The sequence below is a fragment of the Apteryx rowi genome, unplaced genomic scaffold (assembly GCF_003343035.1).
Source record: "Apteryx rowi isolate R43461 unplaced genomic scaffold, aptRow1 scaffold_440, whole genome shotgun sequence".
NCBI classification, from domain to species: Eukaryota; Metazoa; Chordata; class Aves; order Apterygiformes; family Apterygidae; genus Apteryx; species Apteryx rowi.
Genome location: NW_020450695.1, coordinates 507,517 through 528,423, shown reverse-complemented (window position 1 = coordinate 528,423; position 20,907 = coordinate 507,517). Strand labels below are relative to the sequence as shown.

General features: G+C 36.8%; 1 protein-coding gene across 7 annotated transcripts in view; it reads right to left on the bottom strand.

Moving 5' to 3' along the window:
- Positions 1–20,907, bottom strand: part of ERCC6 (ERCC excision repair 6, chromatin remodeling factor) — a 54,704-nt gene that overhangs the window by 33,579 nt on the left and 218 nt on the right. Inside the window, exons 2-9 of one of the 7 annotated variants that reach the window (XM_026076862.1) lie at positions 20,347–20,575; positions 19,566–19,674; positions 18,985–19,418; positions 18,525–18,632; positions 16,991–17,111; positions 14,574–14,682; positions 11,830–12,580; positions 1,654–1,779 (exon numbers count right to left, since the gene is read on the bottom strand). In XM_026076862.1, the coding sequence (XP_025932647.1) occupies positions 1,654–1,779; positions 11,830–12,580; positions 14,574–14,682; positions 16,991–17,111; positions 18,525–18,632; positions 18,985–19,415 (1,646 nt within the window). In that variant the 5' untranslated portion in view covers positions 19,416–19,418; positions 19,566–19,674; positions 20,347–20,575. Of the gene's footprint in view, positions 1–1,653; positions 1,780–11,829; positions 12,581–14,573; positions 14,817–16,990; positions 17,112–17,763; positions 17,997–18,524; positions 18,633–18,984; positions 19,419–19,565; positions 19,675–20,346; positions 20,803–20,907 lie in introns of those variants that run through there. The other 6 variants (XM_026076860.1, XM_026076861.1, XM_026076863.1 and 3 more) reach the window with 6 other exon arrangements.

The window sequence follows — 20,907 nt, the reverse complement described above, 5'->3', positions numbered from 1 at the left end:
AGTAGCACTAGTGGTCTTAGCTTAGTACATCTTGCTGAATATTTTTCAGAGCAGACAAACATACAAGGAAGAAACAGATCATCCCCTTTAACAGGCTTACCAGAAAAAAAGAACTTAAGAATCTATTATTTCTAGAAGTGCAAGCTAACTTCTTTGGAATTCAATTCATCAGTGCAGAAAGATCACTTACAGTATAGTGATACACACCTCCTTGGGTCAATATACTTCCATCTTGTGTACTGAACTTGGTCAGAACTCAAAATTTAATGCCTATTGACTCTGAGCCTTCCTACATTGGAGATTTCAGCATTTAACTTACAAGTCAGACAAATCATTCAACTCATTTGATCTTTCTAACCACTTAGGAAGTTTTGCCAACTGACTCTTGTTTGCAGGGATACCCTTCATTAGTGAGGCTGATACCTCCAAGATTAATTTTTAGTTGTCTGCCTCATTTCAATTCCCTTCAGATTGCTCAGACCACGCATCCGTTCTCAGGATGATTATTTCTGCAGAACCTTTGCATAAACAACTGTAGACCACATATTGACTGCACAGGGTCCTGGCAACACAATCATTAATTCAATTCCATTTCAGAGCCAGTGCTTTGCTTCTGAAGAATTACAGGACAACAGTAATAATTTCTCTGAGGTTAAGACTAAGTGGCCCTGTTGAAAGGGATACCATGCATGCCTGTTAGAAACCATGGCTACCTACAACACTAATTGTAAGGTTTTAGAGTTAGCTTTTTGAAAGAGAAGATGGTTTTCCTGCAGTATGAAATGCTGCCAACAAAAATGAATTCAAGCAAATGATGCATCAAAGTTAGAGAGAGATTATGTAATAAGTTAACTTGTCTGAACTGTCTTTTGTAAATAGTTTACTGAGATGAAGCTGAGTTGCTTGAAAATGTCCCTGAACACAGTCTCAAAAAAACAAAAAAAACAAAAAAAAACAAAAAAAACCAAACCAAACAGCAGTCCTGTCCAAATCTGTGATGCATCATTAAACAACCAAAGAATGCATTGCATAGCAGTTGTCCATCTACTACAGGAAATAAGAATGCACTCTGTTTTTGAACATTTTGCCCACTGCAGTTTTAAAGAAAAACTATTTTATAATATGACTTATAAAACAACTTTTCAGAAAAAAGTTGTCCACTTTTTTTGCTGGCAGAAAATTTCACTCACTCTATCCAGTCACAGAAACACCTATATTACTTATTTTCATTTATTACAACTTGCCAGCTCTTTATCTTCAATTTAAAGTTATTCTCTCTCCTCTCCACACTTGAATTAAAAGAAAACTTACCAACAAAAGAAAGCATTTACAGAAACAGACATGAACAGCCTCTCAGTCCTTAGTTTACTAACATGTATTTCATAATATTTTCACAAGTCAGTCATTAACTGTATTTTTATATAACTGCATTTAACTTTTAATTTCATTAAGTTCTTTTTGTGCTTGCAATAAATGAGTTTTTGAGGTTTGCTCCTGCAACTTTTTTTTATAGAAACAATCCTACTGAAACCTAAATGATCATTCTCTGAATGAAAGTTGCAGCAAAGCGCGTCTGGAAATCATCACCACTGTTACTCCAATATTAGTAGCATATAGCTGTGTTTGCATAACATTAAAGTGTACAATACATACTTAAAAAGCTTTTTGAAGAGAAATCCTGGTACTTTGAAACCCTCTTCAAATTCAGTATCACTTTCATCAGAAAGTTCCTCAGCCATGTGATGTTCTTTGTCCTTCAGACCTTCTTTTTGCCACCTCCTGGAATGACACAAGGAGTCAACATTTAATTATTGCAATTAAAAGATACTACATGAAAACTAAACTGAATCTTACACCAAGCAGAAAACAACAAATAAATATATTCTGGGAAGATGACATGCATTTAAATAGTAACATGCTGAGAAGAGTTATAATTACGCAATTACAGGCCCAAAAGATTGACATGCTAAAAAGAGCATGCACTCTTGACTATTAGGTTATAAGTCTTCAGAGTTTTATAGATAGTTACAATTTTCTACAGGCAGAAATACTAATACAATGGAATCAAAGGTTAACACTATTAAAAGAAATTGGACATCTTAAATTCATAAACCCCCATTAAATTCAGTAAGGCTTGTTATTCCAAGGTAAAGACATTTTTTATGAATTTAACTAAATACTTAAATAGTTTCCTTCATCTACAGGAATGTTACAGTAATGTATAATCTTTACAGAGGGCTCACCTGGCAATATCACTGTCTTTGGGGTGATGTCCTCCTCTAAAGCTGTTAAGCAGCCATTGTTAAGAGAGCGAGTATTCTGAGCTTTTGAAATTACACAGTGATTTCAGGTATGCAGCCTAATTGTTGTATTTGGAATCTAGGCAGTCTGTAGAATTACCTTTTTCCCCCTTCCAGAAAAAGTACCGGAGGACTGTCAACACCCAAGGAAATTATGGCCTCATTTTTGTTTTAGTGAAACAAAACCATCTACCTGTAATAGCAAACTGTACACTTGCTGCCAGCTGGAGGAACAGACTCAGTATTGACCAAATAAGTATGAAACAATCAGTTGCACTTCATGAACAATTTGGGTTTTGCTAGAATGCTCCCACAGAAGCGCCATCCACTGTAGCCAAGCTGAATTTGTATAATCTGACAAAATTCCTACATAAACAATTGTTAAACTATAGAACAGATTGAAAACTCACCCTCATGCTACTGCTCTGGGTGCAGCACAAAAGCAGCCACATTTCATCTAATAAAAGGTTGCCATGTTTGTACAGACTAAATGATTTGGGTACCCCCTTACAGACATTGTAGACATATTTATCTTCCTACCAAAATCCTCTTCTCTCCCCAGTGAACAGTCTCTCCTTCCCCAAACAGGCCAGTAAACCAAGTGTGCACTGTTGTCTAAGTCACTGTAGACATTATTACCTGAATACATGTTCCTTACTCATAACTAAAGATGCCAACTGGACTGATGCTTGGAAGGAGGAGCCCTGATAGTCTACAGGCATCCAAAATATAAGACATGAAGAGTGAAACTGTGTGAAAAAGCCATAAGTAGTAGTGATGGGATGAAAAGAAGCAAGTGAAAATTTAGGCCAAGAACTAAGATAAGCCTCCTAGCATTGAAATTTACTGTATTAAGTTACAAAAAACAAAACAAAACAAACCCTCCCAGGTGACACGCTGGAAAACTCAGTTTTTAATCATTCAACTCTGCATTGAAGAAACAGCTAGAGAATACACTCTAAAACAATCGTGCAGTGGCTGGACAGAGGAGGACTTAGCAGGCTGCAACAGTTTTCCAGTACACCTCCAGTTTCTGAATGACAGTCCTTACAGGTGAGAGAATAAACCTGTTTTCCCCTTGGTAACATTCTACCTCTCCAGCCTACCCACTATGCAAACAGCTCCCTGTTGGCTGGACAGCCATGGTAGCAAATAAAATTGCAGCATAATTGATTAACAGGGTTCTTAAAAAAGAAAACAACACCATCCTGTGGGGAAAAATATTTTTTGAAGTTATTCATCCTTCTTTTCCTATAAAGCTCTCCATTTCCCTCAAGCATTTGAAGATACAGTTTACCTAGACGTTGATATGCAAAGTATAATGCATTTCCAGCCTTGCTACAAACAATCCAAAGTGCTTTAAGTTTATGGTCTAAGTGAGTATCTTATGTTTTCAGAGCTACTAGTCCAATTTTAACTATGCCTGGAAAAAGAAGCAGCATCATAAAAAGGTCAGTTAACTTATGGCATAAAGTTGACAGTACCACCAGCTACGGAAAAAAATTTAAAAACAATTTTATGTCCTGACTTAATCAGTCAAAGTAGAGAGATATAAGTAACTGTTTAGACATTTCTCAATCAACTGTCTGTAAAGCACCTACCATCCTCGACACTCCACACTTTCAACTATGGAAACAGAGAAGACACTAAGACATTTTAATCATTGCTCTAAATCTTTAAGACTTCGCCCGTGCCATCTAGCTAAACCATGTTAAGAATGGATACCACTGGCGTAATGACACATACAGTGCTGTAACTGTTTCCAGCCCAATGAGTGTCTTCTCCACTAGTTAAAAATCCTCTCAGTTAAAACAGTTTAAAATAAAATGTGATTGAAGTTTTCTATCTTGAACACATTCATGGGGGGAGAACAAGGGGAATGAAGCTCTAGTGTCTCCCCTCTTATTTTTAACTAAATAAGCAGTTCAGCAGGCAATTAAACCAAAGAAACCTATCTTTGTAAGGACATATATCCTGTGTTTGCATTTTGTGGTAGGAAATAAGATGAAAACTCAAAAAGAGACTGCTCCCACTGTTAGGTTATTCAAAATCACCTCCCTCAAGGATCTGAAAATTCTCAATACAACTTAAGCTAAAGCTGTGTTTTTCTCAGTGGCAGCATTAATAGGGTCTCTCTTCCTTTCCTGACCACCTACTTTGGGAAAACTTGTAGGAACTTTATTTAAAGGCTTCTGTGTCTCTGTCAACTTTTTTTCTTTCTTTTTTTTTTTTTTTAAACTTGGGTTAGGAATAAGAGAAAAGGAAAGAAACACAACACTGGATACACAAAGAACAATTGTACACTCTTTGTTTTCTCATCAAAGCTAATTATGGCAGTTTTATAGATCAGCCTTTTACTTGTCTTTTGAGAAAATACTTACAGTCTGCTTTTAAGAACCCAGCCACAAATGAAGTATTTTGGTCCTGCTTTATTTAGTGAAAATAAGCACTAACATCTCCAAATATGTGCAAGTTGCAATAACTGTCAAACTTGGCTGCACTGAAAAATTAACCAGGAACACACAATACTGGACAGGTTTAGAGAGCCGGCTTCACTTGAAAAATATTTTGTCCCTCTTGCTTAAGTCACTCTGCCTTCAGAAGCAAAAATCACAATGAAGAGAAATAACAGTATATGCAGGAAAAAACAGGTGAGACAAAGACAGCTTATATTTTTCAGATTAAAACTGATGGGTTGCTAATATTTGTATGTGGGCACTCAGACTGCTATTATTTCATTAAGTGAAATCAACTTTCTAAATAAAAAAATTCCAATTCTATTAATTCTAATTAAAAAAAATAAAAAAGAACTTACTATAAAATATATAAAAGGTCAGAGTTCTCCCCACAGACACTTTAACTTAGCTATATTAACACAGGAATGGCAACCTCAATCTTAGACTAGCAGTCTGTTAAGTGTTTGATTTAGGAAAATAACATTCATGTTCTAGAGGCTAACTCTAGGTCCAAAAAGGCAGATACAATACATTCCAAAGGGATACCATGAAAATGCATTTGTTTTCTTTCTGTACTACAATGTTGTGTCATCAGGCACAGGTGGTCAGTTATTCTGAATTCCAGAAAAAGATCAATGATTCAAACTGACAAATGCTGATAGTGATTGCTTCAGACTTTATCATTACCGGAATTGAGACATGTCTGAATTTGTCAGTTATTTTATCTGACTGGGTTAAAACAAGACTGAAAACAAGAAAGGAAACACTTGGTTATCACACTACAGTCAAACCATTGCAAATTACAAAGCTTCTGAAGTGACAGCTAGGTGAAGAAACCATATTAAAATCAAATTAAATAAATACAGGTGACAAACAGGGCAGTAATTTCTGCAAGAGTCAGCCTCTAATTCTATATTCCAGTACGTATCACCACTAGCCAACAGTGAAACTTCATTCTCCCCTGGGAAGAAACAGATTGCCCTCTAGCGTACATTAGAAAAAGTGATCCAGAAACAATGAAGAAGAAACTTTCCTTAGTGCGATTAACAAAAGCTGATAGTTGCCCTGGGCTTAGCTGTCAATCATCATTGGCAAGAATTTAGTTACTTCACCTTAATTTAGCTGATATATCTTTTAGAATTATTAGATGCCTAGAAAATCAGTACATTTAGAATTTGAGTTAAGTTATGCTCTTAACTTTCCTAAAGAAATGTTTCTTTGACACACACTGTATCTGTTATTTTACTGTAGTGCATAACTACAAGAACCATAGAACTGAAGGTTCTGGTGCTACATCTCTATCATAGGTCTGTTCTCCCCACCAAAAAAAGAACCAGTTCAAATGAAGTAGCAGCAATTTGTTGTTAATGTCACAATAAAAAAAATTGCAAAACAGGAAGAAGTTATCCAGTTTTTGAAAAGTTGTGAACTTAATGTAAACCACTGTATTAAGGTATAGTCTACAGCAAAACTTAATTATCTTCTTTAAAAAAAGTGTAAATATTCCTAATGACTGAAGCAATGGGAGGACAAACACTGTTTCCTGGAGCAGATCAGATAGTTGCCCAGTCTGGTCCTCCATGCTTCCACAGATGTCATACTTTGGAGGGAAGAATAGCAGTAGCATATATATTTTACTTAATTACAGAGTAACATATTGACCTAATAAGAAAATGCCTTACTAATCTCCGTTAAATCTTATTAGCATGCCGAAACAAACAAGAAACACAGGTTTTACTGTATTAAAGTTTCTTGAAAATACAAGCATGACCTTTGAGAAATCTACTTTTATATTGCCCATGGTCACTAACATGGGTATGATTTTATCCTGCAAGTGCAGTATGAAAGCCATATATCACACAATTAAATCTTTCTTAATGTAGGACTGTGTTCAGATACTAATCTCATTTCCCACTTATTGCAATACCCAAGAAAGAAATTCTACATCCAAAACACAGTAATGAGCACAATTTGATTTAAAAAAAAAATACAGTCAGGAACCAAGCTGAGTGTTTAATATAGTTTGCATTTTTGAAGCACAATATGTTTTCTATTTTAGACAGCTAAGAATCCCTTACAGATTATTATAATTTGCTAAATTGAGGCATTCAGCATTACTTTTCTGATCTAACTTTTTATGGTCTATATGGGTGGATTTAATTGGTACATCCTAACAGATGAAATACATGCAGTTAGTAGCACAAGTCTCTGCAAGTAAATTGAGACTGATGTAGACAATTACACACTTGAGCTTAGAATGAAAGGTGTACTCAGTAAGTGAGCCAAAATATATCTTCATTTGTGTCTTGGCTTTGTCATTTTAAAGAGCAGTTAGATGCTCTAAGAAAATGTCTTCCAGGAAAGGTAATATTTAATCATTTTTTAATTTATAACTCTGAAACATTGAAAGATTCAGTGACTCAGGTACTTCAAAGACAGCTAGCACATGAAAACTGATCTAATCAGAAGAAAATGCAACTAATTTTTTGGCCAATCCTTGCTTTTGGTTTGATTGTTTGTATCAACTGTTCTGTATACTGATAGCCACAACTTCCAGCAACTCAGTCTCTTGGATGTCACTTGGGAAGCATGGAAAGAAGAAGCTTTTTGAGTCTTGTGTGCAAGCATTTGACAGCAATTGAATGAAAAGCTATCCAAATAGCTGTACTCCACAAACTATACAAAACAAACAAGAAAATACAGATTCAGCACTTATCTCCCACAACATGGCATATAATTCCTTCCCTGAAGCAGTCGGCAGATATGTACCGGCAGCTGCCATGGGGATAGTGACTATAAGATCTCTGAAATGCTTTTTTAACTCCAAGCTATTACCTCATGTAGACATTGTATTAGTGACACCCATAATACAACACATTGATTAACTGCATTTATTATGAGCAGCAAAAGTTATTCAGTTATATTTTTATTAAATGCACAGGAAATTTTTGATAAGTATGCGGAAGGGAAAAAAAAAAAGAATCTTGACAGATAGTCTTGACAGACTGCAGCTTTCACATCTGCAAAATCTTCAAAGAGAGTAACCTAAGAAAATCATGCGGTAGTCTTGTTGCGAATCTGACAAAGGTTTATTTCCTGCACATTTAACCTGCATAAGTTACTTGTATCTTTTGATTCTAGGTAGAAGAAGCCAAAAAAACAGGTGCAGTTCCACTCATTCAACAATTTTCAAAGAAATTGTTCTGTCATGACCTGACAGTTCCACAAGACAAGAGGCAACATGCTAACACTCCATCAGCCCCAACTTTGAACACTTCTAGACCAAAACAGTCATGCTGCACACAACAAAATATACAACTGACATCTGGCTGTTGATGGAGATCAAGCCTCTGAGACCTTTAGCTTCAACCTAGGGACTGCTTACCTAATCCAGGCCTCTGGATTCAGCTGGTAACAGCCAGTATGAAGGGAATGACGATCTACCTTTCATCGAATCCTAAATCTAAATGCTTGAGAGTCTCCTACTTATTTACTTTACCTCTTCATAATCCTGATTTTCCTTGCTATTGTTCATTATTCTTGCTTGATATAACTCATCTTAGATGTTAACCTCTTCAGAACAGAGTATTTTTCCCTGCGTGTCTGCACAGCAAAAACTACTCCAATTACAGCAACTAGAGAAAGGCAAGATCATGTAATCTAAACAAGGACCTGCACAAGGAAAAAGAACTAAAGTTACTTAGAGTGTGAACTGAATTCTGTATAGCTAACTTTCTTTTTTACTATCTCTTGATCACATCTTGCTTTGCGTGACAGGCTTACTGCTGCAGAGTAACCTTTGGAATGAAAGGAAAGAGCTCAGTGCTCCCACTTGCCTGCCCTGTTTACTGCAGAAATACCAGCTCCTATTCCAAAACAGTCTCTTGTTCTAGAGATTCTTAGCAGTCCCACAGTTAGCTAATTATCATGCTTTAACAACATCACAGTATTTTCCCCTTGACACAGACCAATCTCTTCAAGTCCCATCCCTGAAAAGTTTTAATGTTAAGGAAACTCATTTTCAATCTTTAAAAGTGTAGGACTTTATTCAGAGCCCAGCACAAGACTAAATGTTCAGAAAACTAAAGTAATCCTAAAGGATTTTCTCCTGCTCTCTCTGGGGTAAAATATACTATAATCTCACCATTCATTTGCATTCAAAAGTAAAACTGACACGAAACAAGACATAAATGTAAGCAAATGACAGCATTTCTATAGCATTCTTAATATGTTTCTTAATTCACTACATTTTATTTTCTCATGGCATTTCCCATAATGAAGATTACCTGGGGGTGTCAGCATAAAAACGTCAATGTGGACAGCTGCAGCATAACAGCTACAATAACTGTAGCTATGAAAATTTTAAGAGATGTAGTGTTTTGGTGGCAATTACAGTTATTGATATTTCTAAAATTCATTTAGGCTTTTATTGTAACTTTAGTAACCAAAAGAAATGTAGTCTATGATATGACTTTGCTAAGGATAAATTGTCACAATCTTAATGTTATTAAAAAACGCATTTGAATGAATTTAAACTGTGAGTCATATTAAAACTTTCAATCAAAATAAATTACTCTTGATGAAAACACTGAATTAAAAATGATTTAATATTGGTCTAACTTAAATGTGAGGAGAACAGTTTTATTCAGTAAAATAGTAAATATCTTACCAATTAATAGAATTAATTTTTGTTAATGCATCCAATAAAAAAAATTATTTTTAAACCTATGAACCTTGTTCAGATTAACTTCTTGCTCAAATCTCTCTGCTCCCAAGAGCAGTAAACTATGTTCTAACTTTGAAAAGCAGCATCCTGGAATTGCAAGCCTATTGCCTCAATCAGCTCCAGACCTGCCCTGGTAATCCGAGATCTGAAAGCAAAGTTAGGCTCTTCCTACCTAAGGTTTCGTTATCAGCAATAACAATTCTATAACTGGAGTTGTAGTGAGCACCTCTGCTTTCAGGAGAAACCTCTTCTTCCAGCAGTTCAGGTTCTCACCATGGGAAAAGATGAGTGTTAATACCTTTTCTTCTTGACTCCTTCTCTTCTCTTACACCACTTCATTTAAATTCACAAGCTTTTATATTTCTGTGGAAACCTAATTTGATTCTCCCAAGCATTAACTAGGTTCTTGTGCTATGGCCTTATCACTACATCAATCAGCCCTTCACTAACAGCCCTAATGTCTATTGTTCCTTCTACTCTAGAACAGTGGTTTTCAAGTTGGAAGCCATGAATTCTGGAGGACTGTAAACTAGTTGAAAAAGACATTCACAAAAGATAATTAAAAGTAAGCAAGTTGAAGGTTATTATATGAGGTTCAACACTTACACTAGAAAAGAGACAAAATGCCACTGGTTAGAGAACAATTAAACAAACAAAGCAACCATTTTAGTGAACTTGATCTTTTGGTTCCCACTGTGGCCAGAAATATCTCTCAACTTTACTGGCATGTCTAATTAGCAACTTAACAGCTGAACAAATTAGATGTCACTTCCTTGTCCCTTAGAATGTTTTCTAGGCAGTTGTGAAAATGGAAACATTGCAGTCTTCTTGTTAGGAGCTCAACAGATATGAAAAGATCTCAACATCACATTGTAGCTACAGAGATGCCATTAATATCTGGGTTATACAGCTTTCATAAATCACCAGATTAGCAACAAGTCTTTCAGCTGCCATTTTTAAAAGTAACTTGTGTTCCTGACAACTTAGTTATATTTTCCCACCTAACTATACTAGTTTATTTAATACAATATGCTGTCTCTTCTTAGAAATCTTACTAAGTTTACAACCTTAGGTCATCATAGTAGCAAAAGACACTACTACTACCACCATCACCACTACACCTCTTTAAATAACGACATTTTTACCATCACTCTCATCAAAAACAAGAGGAAAAAACACTGTCAAACAGGACAGCTCTTTTTAGGCTTAGGAATAATAGCAACATAAATGTCCAGTCCTCACTACTTAAATCATCCACTATAATTTATGCAAGAGATATTACGTCCTAATAATCAAATAATATAGGCTTTAAATCTTTCCAGTATAATTTTTTAAAAAATTAAATCTGAGATCCATTTTATATTGACTGTCAAGTAAATATGTTAGCCAGACACTTTATAAGTACTTAGGAAATTCATTCTGTGCCTGAAGAGAAAGCTATGAGTTTTGTGGGAGGATACGCTCTCCTTACAAAACAAAGTGGCTGAAAGTATGCTCCGATAAATTCATCTATGAAAGTACGGCTAGCTCTACACAACAACACTGATAACAGTATGTGATCACTGTAACTTTCACTTATACAAAAAAGTAAAAAACAGTTCTACCCAACTGAGCATATCGTGATGAGCACAGGTACACAATTAAACAACATCTGATTAAAGAGTATACACATTTGACATAAGTTCCCCTCTCTGTCCTTATACAAAAGGAAATAAAAGTTTATTTCATAGCATCTTCTAAGACAAGTTCTGCTACAGACAAAAACTTCCTGTGGCTTCAGATTTCAATAAACTAACATATTCTACAAAAATAGTATATAACTACCATTTGTTCAAGTTATTTCTTCTTCATTAGCACAATTAACTAATTAAAGCAGAAAACTAAGAATCCCATCTCAACCTAAACCAGACTTCTCTCTTATTGTGTAAAAGTACCCTCCCCTGAAGAATCACAGTCTGTTTGTACTGTAATTTTACCTATCAAATGGAAAACATGACATTTACTACCTTTCAAAAATATATGATCTGCAGATGAAAGCCCTACTTAAGTAAATGGTAATTCAGCCAAATATATTGTTTTATATACTCTACTTTGGTCATATTCACAATTTTACAAACAACAAACACTGATATAGAAATAGCATATTATTGAAGGACACTATAACAAACAAAAATAAAATAGCAAAGTCCTTATAATTAAGACGTACATCTGATTCCTGTTAGAGGGCTGTGATGATTCTGACCGCCTCATTTCCCTTATTTCAATTCCTAGCAGTATATTACAGACATTGCCTTTACATGTGCAACATCATTTGTTAAAGTTACTAATAAAAACTTCTAGGACTAACCTTAGTCTCTGTTTATAATAGTCTTCATCTCCATCATCTCTCCATCTCTTTATTTTGCGCTTCCCTACTGTATGCTCTTCTTCCTCCTCAGAACTTGGAAAGAAGTCAGCATCATCTTCAGCTTCTTTAAAATCTCTCTTCACCAAATACTTTCCTTTTCCTGACAAAGTCCTAAGTTCATAATCAGAATCATTCTCAGCATGAGAAGATGCCTGCTGTTCCTCATCTTCTGCTGCTTCTGGATCAAAAAACTCCTCATCAGGTACATACTCAGACTCTCCACTATCATCATTCTGTTCATGCCTCAGCTTCTCCTTGGCCTCAAGGTATTTCTTTTCTTTTGGAATCCCTGCTTTTGACTGAATCTGAAGGGCACGCTTCTGAAGTTTGTTCATGTGTTCTTTTAAGCGCTTATCTGTTTTTGACAGAGTTCTCGCTTTACTCCTTTTCTCCTTTGTGATGGATGTGGGAGATGTGCGCTGAACATTTTTGGCTTGTGCTTTCTTCTTTGCTCTTTTCAGAAGTGATAGCTTCTTCCTTTCAGATGACAGCTTAGCTTGATCTGCTAAATACTTCTCAAAATCAGATGTTTCATTTAGCATTAACTGCCGTGGCTGTCTCTTTGGCTTCTGAGGTATTTTAGTTCCAAAAGGAGTCATCTGGCCAGTACGAATAAGCTCTTCCCACTCTGTTTCCTGAACTGGCATAAGCATACTGCCAAGATGCAGTGGACCTGATGATGGCCCAGGTTCTATAACAAAAATTGGAACATCCAGTTAACACCTTCTGAATAACTCAAACACAACAAGTTTGTTTTCAAGCTTCAAATGCATGCAGTTCCGTTTTTATATACAACATAAAACTCGAAATTAACATCACACAGAATATGAGAAGAGAAATTCACAAAAGGGGAAAAAACAACAAAACTGAAGGCTGAAATAGATTGTAACTTTAACTTCAAACTACTTCTCAAACTTAACATAGGAAACATTACACCCATTATCAAAATGCAAATGCTTCTGAAACAATACATACCAGCAAGAACTACCATGAAATAATAACCCTTAATGCCACATGTACTATTCTAACGCACTCCTTATGCTTTCAGTTCAACCCATGTCATGCTGTTCAGTGAAAAAAACACTGAGTTCCTATATGCAGTAACACTGTTCATTTTTATTTTTATTATTGATTTTTCAGTCTTACTTGTAGGCTTGAAATTTGGCATTTCCATTTACCACACCAGGACATGGACACAAATCTTAAGAAACACATAAAAGACTATCTTCCCAGATACTTAGGAAAAAATAAAATAACCCAAAAAAGCAAACAAAAGAAAAAAACCTCCCCAACCCTCCCCTCAAAAAATACACAACCAGAACCAAAACCACCTTCCTACTCTACAACACTAGTATTTATATTATGAGTTTAAAAGCCAGATTGGCTGCACAGTACATTGCCATACAAGAGCATTTTAGTCAAATTGCATACAGTCATTAAATGTATAAATACATATTTAATGCAAAATATAATTAGTGAAACCAAAGAGGGGGAAAAGTTCTGGAATGCAGGGAGTTGACAAGGAGCTCCAGCTTGAAATCTATTATTAGGGTCCAAAACTTCAAAATAGCTATACCAGAACCACCGGCACGGCATACTACTGTATATGGTTCAATTTCATGCACTGTATTTATCACCAAAATAAGTTTAATGAGAAACAAGGCTGCATCAGACATGAAACTCCTCCCTGCCTACCCCTCATTTCCCCCGCTCCCCCCAAATTCTCAAACCATTGGAATTACTAAACTCCATTTCTTCTGTCTGGGATTCCATTCATATCTTAGCTACATTTCATCATCATACCAGATATCTTGAGTTTTACTGCATGAACCTGTGTAAAAACAAAAAGCCTCAAGATGCTTTTCTACTAAGAAAAGTTTACAAGGGTTTTGACCCCTGTAAGTTTTTCTGAGCTATAAGAAAACAAGAGCTCCATGAGTTCTGGAACCCACTCCAGCCACATGTCTGGAACTACTGGCAGCACGCTGAGGTTACACCTCTGCAAAGAACACAGCCTAAGGGGGAGGCACAGATGTCAACAGGGTGCAAGCTTGGCCCTTGGAATACTGCAGATCAGTGATGGTGGGCAAGATATGGTCGAGCTGGAATTACAAAATCCAAGCTGTGTTTACAGATGGCAGCAAGAGAGAACACATACTGAAGTACATTTGAGCAGGAAACACTGAGACAACAAATACTCTACTCATACGAAGCCTTTCCTTAAAAAAAAAAAAAAGTGCAGCCTGACAAAGAGAAGCACTTCCCCCCTCCATTTCTAGTGATATTTCCCAACAATATGAAAAAACAATTTTGTTAATGCTGATTGATAGCATTCAGCATATAAAATGTAATTCAATCAAGATGTTAGTCATCTTTATCAAATTAGCTGTGAAAATTGTTAAGATTTCCAATTTATTAAGCCCGATACTCTAATGTGCATCAGCCATCCCTACTGAGCTGAACATGGATTAACTTCCATTTTTTAAAACTTCCCATGTGAATATGACAAGATCTGCAATTCTGCAGGTGCAGAGAATTAAGTGTTCTTAAATCTCTCTTTGAAAACAAACCACTGAAATTTCCTCCCATATTGGCAAAGATCTTGCCAATTAGCTTCAAACTACAAAAGGTAGTTTGTACATCAAAGTAGGACGGGACACACTGATTTCAACTTTCCCCCATACCTTCATCATCCTCGATTTCAACATCATTAATTTCATCAAGAATCCCTGTTCCAGCAAGAATTGCTTGGAGTCGCTTTTGCTTTGCTTTGATCTTCTTTAACTGTTGCTCCTTGAATGACAAGCAGGTACATCATTTAATTTTTAATCTGATTTATAAACTTGCTATCCTTTTAAACAATTCTCAAGTTATTATGTTTGCAGCATTTTCCACCAGAAAGTCAAATTCAAATGTTGACAGTATCCCTTTTGGAAAAAAAAAAAAAAAACATGAAAGAGGGTCACCACAATACTTATAGGGCACTGCCCCACAGAATGCACAAATGTGGTGTGTATGATCATCCTTAGATATGCACACAGTAAGGTCAGATTGCTCATACACACAAATCTGAATTTCACATGCACGTTAGGCATTTTGACGTCCATCTTGTGAGGTCATTTTATGAATGCGTGGATTCCAGTAAAGCCCATTAAAGTGGGCTACTGAGATGCACAGAGAACACAAAAAAAATTGTTCTTAATTTGCAAGATTTGGCTACTATTTAATAAATTACTAAAGCCAGCTATAAAATCTAGTAATATTTACTATCATAAAAGTTTTGAAATGCTTTGTTAGAAAGAAACTGATACTTTAAATCAGTCATCTTAATAAATGTTTGTTAACTCAGGAGTAGCTAATTTAATTGCAAAAGCTACAAAGTGAAATGCTTTTGAAAAATAGAAGTGAAAAAAATTCAACATTACAGCTGCTGTAACAAGCACAGCTCATTACTGTTATGGAAATGAATTCCACTTAGCATTTCTGCTACACCTTTTATCCAACCCTAATACCCTCAACTGCATATTTACCAGCAATGTTTTGATTCTTTGGTGGTGTTCCAAACCCATAAAGGTTAAAGATCAAGTTTATGTCAAAATGAACATTTTTGTGGAAGAAAGATTTACTAGCCTGCCCATGCCTTCATGCAACACTTTTCAAACTACAAAGGGTGAGTGTACTTGTGTACGGTACAATATACATCCCCTGTGTATGCGCTACTATCCTTGCTACCACAGTATTTATGTTATAAAACACTCCCTGTATGACAGCTCTAAGGAAACAGCTGTCTTGCAATAGTCATTAATGTCCATTTTGTCTCAATAAGAGAAGATCTCATCTTTCTTTCAACAGTTTTTTAAATATTGGAAAAGAAAGAATACCTAAAGGAACTTTTACATGAAAAAACTAGCCCAAGAAGTCCAGCTTCAAATAAAGCACCTGATTCCAAACACACTGTATAATGTAACCAAACTCTTGAGGTTATTGGGACCACTCTTATAACTTACAGATTCTATACAGAGATAAATTTTTACACTTAAGGACTGTCAGAGACAGCTAACAACAGACTCCCAATCAGGTCTGAATTTCATCTGCAACTAAAGCCTGAGTAAGTTACTTCAAGTAATATGAAGACAAAATATAAAAGGTCCAATTACACGATCACTCTTCAGTGTAAGTCTGGTTTAATGCGTCTTTACCCACTATCTCCAGCTACTTGTTCCCAATACCATGCTGTAGCTCAGTACCTTCCCCCTCACTGCCTTAATTGGCCAAATGGGAAGCACAAAGTTATCAGAGTTGCTGAAATGATCAAAATTAAAAAGAAAAAAAAGAATGAATGGGTCAGTGGCAAATGGCCTAAGACTAGGAAGAAGTGTCTGGAGGCAAAAGACAATAACTTTTTCAATCAGGTTGATCATCAGAGAAAATATTAGGGTGCATTTCCCTGAAACAATGAGCTCCATTCCTGACAATGAGAAGTTTCCTTTTCCTCAAGTCTCCATTTTCCTATTCACAGCTGTGTATGTCCATTGCTTACCTTATACTGACACCTACTAGATTCCTCTACAAGCTCTTTTAACTTACTACTTTGACAGAAAAAGGCTGGAGAAGTTTCTGCCAAATCAGTGAGTTAAAATGGCTCACAGAAGGGAATGATGAACACTTGTACAAGGATACAGCAATGACAGAGGATTAGGGAAAGGAAGGCGGGGACTGAAGACTGTGACAGCCAAGACTTAGATGAACTATTAAATCATGCCCTAACAATGCTTTGCTAATGCTCCAAATACTACCAGGAGGGATTTAATTAAATCAATGCAAAGTAGTTTTCCAAGCAGGTCCTGGAACTTCAGTTGCAGAGTATGTTCTGAAACTCAGAGTAAAACAAACATAACTGGCCCTCCCCTCAACTTCACATCTTTAAATTAGATATGAACATTTTTTGGTAGAAAATTGAACCATTAAAAAAGAGAAGGAACAGCAAGTTTAGACTGACTCTGAACTAGATTATTAAGCATGAACTAGATGACATAATCCAAATCTTAAACCAAAATACAAGTTAAGCAATGTCAGCAGGAAATTAACGTAATCTAATCACCTTGTTATATTTTTGCCGTTTTACAGAATCTAGTTTTCGGTTTACATCTTTGTTTGTGGCAGCTTGAGGTGAAAGTTGCTCGATAATTTTATTTATTTGTTTCAGAGATATTGTACACGATCTGAAAAACAAGAAGATTGCAATGTACTGTTCAGCTCTAGTAAAGAAAAAGAGTTTAAAATTATTTTAAATAATTTTCCAAATTATGCAAAAAGAGTTAATTGTCTGCACTACCTGCAAAGCAACCATTATCCCCCCTCTATGCAAAAAATAGCACTACACAGTCTCTAGCTGCTAGTGGGCAGATCATTTGACCACATCTATCTCTTCAAAATTCTGCTCATTTTAAAAACATACAGTTTACAATCCTTTCCTCAGCTTTGCTCTCTGCAAATCTACTCCTAATTTTCTTTAATCTGGATTCTATCACTCTGCTGTTGAGATGTATTCTACCAGCTTCCCAGGTATCATTTGCTGCTCCCTGATTTGTCCATTCTCTTTCAACACTTTTGAACCATCTCATCCCCCTTTTCAGGCTTCTTTTTTGCTCTTTAAAGTACACCATTCTCTTGAAAGTCTCTTACCTTTTTGGCTGTTGTCTCCTTGGCCCTACAGTCCCTTACCATATATTGCTACTGTCCTCTTTCACAACGCTTTATTTAACTTTAATTAAAGTTGAAGAGAAGTAAAAACGATTGGTGTGGATGTCATCTCATCATGTACCTTTTACTATGAACTTGGTGCCAGCTACTTAAAAAAAACACACTTCTCACCTGGTTTTACCCCCAGCCATTCATTCACAACATTCTAGGACTCTTATCAACTCCATCATACTCTACTCTCATATCTTTATTTTTGCTGGTCCCTCTGCTCAACAAATCAACTAAATCTTTGCCTGTTTTCTCCAAAATCATCTTTCAGACTTGCACATTGCATCCCAGTCAGAAGAGGTTCAACAGGTCTGCTCAAATCATTTGCATCTCCACATGTAAATCCCTTATTAAGACTGTAAGTGGACAGTGAAATAGAGAGGTAAGAAAAAGATCACAGGATGTTTTTAAAATAAAAACAGGAAAAATATCAACTAATTCACAACACTGTGCACCTCTCTTTGAATAACTACATAATCTAATTACAATAGTTACATCACTCCATTCTTCTTCTCAGAAGCTATCTACTCCTTACCTCCTTGCAGTTACATAGCATTTGAAATTAGGCTCCAGTTTTGCAAAGTTACTTAATCTCACATCTCCCCATGCAAACTGGAAAATTAATCAAGTGCATAAAATTAAGTATATGCATAGGAAGAGAGCTATGCAGGAGCTGACATAGGTATTGGAGGTGTACTGTATTCCTGAGCACTAAAAAGCAACATTAATGCAGTACAGTGAAACAGAAGCACAAGTAGAATTATTTACCTGCATTAGTTCACACAGTAATTCTAAAGTGAAATTAGAAACAGAAAGGAGGACCTAAGGTCAAAATTCAAAGACTTGTGACTGCTATCCCTTGAAGTTTTTTACTGACAACATACCCAGTTAAGCATTTGATTCTTTGAAGTTCTTTGTACAAGAACACTGATGATATGGAGCCATCCAAGTCACATAAAGCACATAACCAGAAGCAGATAACCACATGAAACCTACAGAATGGGAAAAATGGCACTTTTTCTGAATATAACTTTGAATGATGGAGTACAATGCAGTTCTTAACTGCCCAGAAAACAGTAGACAAAGCAGAGAAAGAAGACATGCTCTATTCCTTATGTCTCTATTGTCCTGTTGCATAACTGAGTCAAACAGTCAAATGATACCAATGCTTCACTGATCATATATACATATATATATTTTTAAAGGTGGGTGACTCAGGACAGGAAACATGATCTAGTGGTTGCAAAACATCTCCTCCTCCTCCAGCATTTAAAAACCTGAGACACTAAACATCATTAGATACCAGTAGCAGAAAGTAACAGTAAGAAAGTACACAAAACTTACCTTAAGTCATCCAGCACTGACTGATATTCTTTCTCTGCATCAACTGTTCTTGTTGCTTTGTTAGCTTCATTAATTGCATGATCTACTTGCTGCAGGACTCCTTGCTCCAATACATCCTGATCATAGACATCAACTCCTAAACCTTTGAGCTCTGCAGCCTGAGCACTATATGAAATAGACTGAATCTGCTGCCTGTTGATATGTAAGAGGGGTTGTCCTCTTCTGGGAACCTCCAAAGGAGCAGCCATAGAAGTGGATGGCTGATTAGCAGAGCTGGGAATGCCAAGACTATTACTCTGGTCATTGCTACAAAAGCCACTTTCTTGTTCAACTCCCAAATCTTCAGTATTATGCAAGCAATTATTGCTTGCAGTGGTAACAAGGTCTTGTTCTTGGATATTGCCTGGCAAGCGGCTGTTGTCTTTTGGCATCCTCTGCTCAAACACAAGAAAGAATGATAAAAATCAAGTCATCACGAGAAGGTTCATGTACACAAAATTCCTCAGAGAGACTGCGCTCAAATAAAAGCAAGCAAAGCAAAGAGCATGTTTCTTTATGATCAAATTCTTATTTCTAAATACCTAGTAGTCTGTTCCTCCATATGTCCTCCTTCTCCCAAAGGCTTCTCCAAACTGATTTTCACAATCAAAAAGTAGCAAACTGCCTTGAAGACAACTATACAGGATATTCCTGGTATCAACACAAATAAAATAACCAGTAACAATTGTTCTCCTTGCCAGAGATTGGTCTGGGTCATGCAGATATACAGTTGAATTTCAAAAAAATACTGCTAGATGCAACACAATACATCTGAAAACTGAAAAATACATGCTCTAGATACAGGATGAAGCTCTGGCTTAGAAAACACTGATATTTACTGCTTACTGTAAACAGCTCAATGTAAGTTTTCACAGGAGTGGTGTGGTATGGCAAAATGGTCAAGGTGACTCTGGGATGCAGAAAAGGGGATGAGTCAGGTCTAAATAGGGAAGTGGTTTCGCTTCTGTATTCAGCACTGGTAAGAATATAACTAAAAAAACATATCCAACTCAAATATTCACCCTCTTCCCTTTTGACAAGATGCGAAAACATGAGGTAGATATAAGAAAGAGCTACCAGAGAAATCCAGAGATCTCCAGTGCTTCAGTGCAAATGTTACAGAACTCACTTTACCAGAAAGCTGAAAGGAATCCTGACCAGTTAACAAAAAACAGGCAAGATGTTTGAAAATGGGACCAGTGAACTTGCCAGCAAAAGCACAGCCAAGATCCACTGGCTGTAGACTGAAGTTTCATAAATTCAGCCTTATAGTAGAACATAATTTCCTAACAACAAAGATGCTTTAACAGTGAGATGACTTACCAAGGCAAGCACAGAGTTGGTTCTGCTTGGAGCCTTTAGGGTGAGGCTGCTTTTTAAAAGGATGTATTTCTGATCAGCTTTAGGAAGAAACCAGTTTTATTAATTTGCAGGAAAACATCAATTAGGCAGGTGGGCTGCAGTAACCTTTCCTTGCATGGCAGCCAGTGGATCTGAGTCCCAGCTCACCCCTTTCTTCCACCAGCTCCAAACATACGCAGTAAGTCTGGCCCTGCATTCAGACAACAGACACCATTAAAGCCTCGTGCACCGGCCAGTTTCCCGCTAGGGACCCGGGACCACATTTCCCTCCCGCTGCCTAGACTGATTTCCAAGTTAATGTATTTCATCATCTCTCGGCAAGCCCGGAGCCGGCCGGGGCTGGACGGGACAGCGGGAGAGGCCCGCGGGCGAAGGGCTTCCCCCGCCACCGCCACACGACGGCGAGGCCCGCTCGGGACGGAAACGCGAGGGGTCCCCGGGGGCGCCGCTGGCCCCCGCCGCCGCGGGAAGGGGGGGCTAACCGGCCGCCCGGCCTCTGCCCGAGCCGGGCAGGCCGCCGCT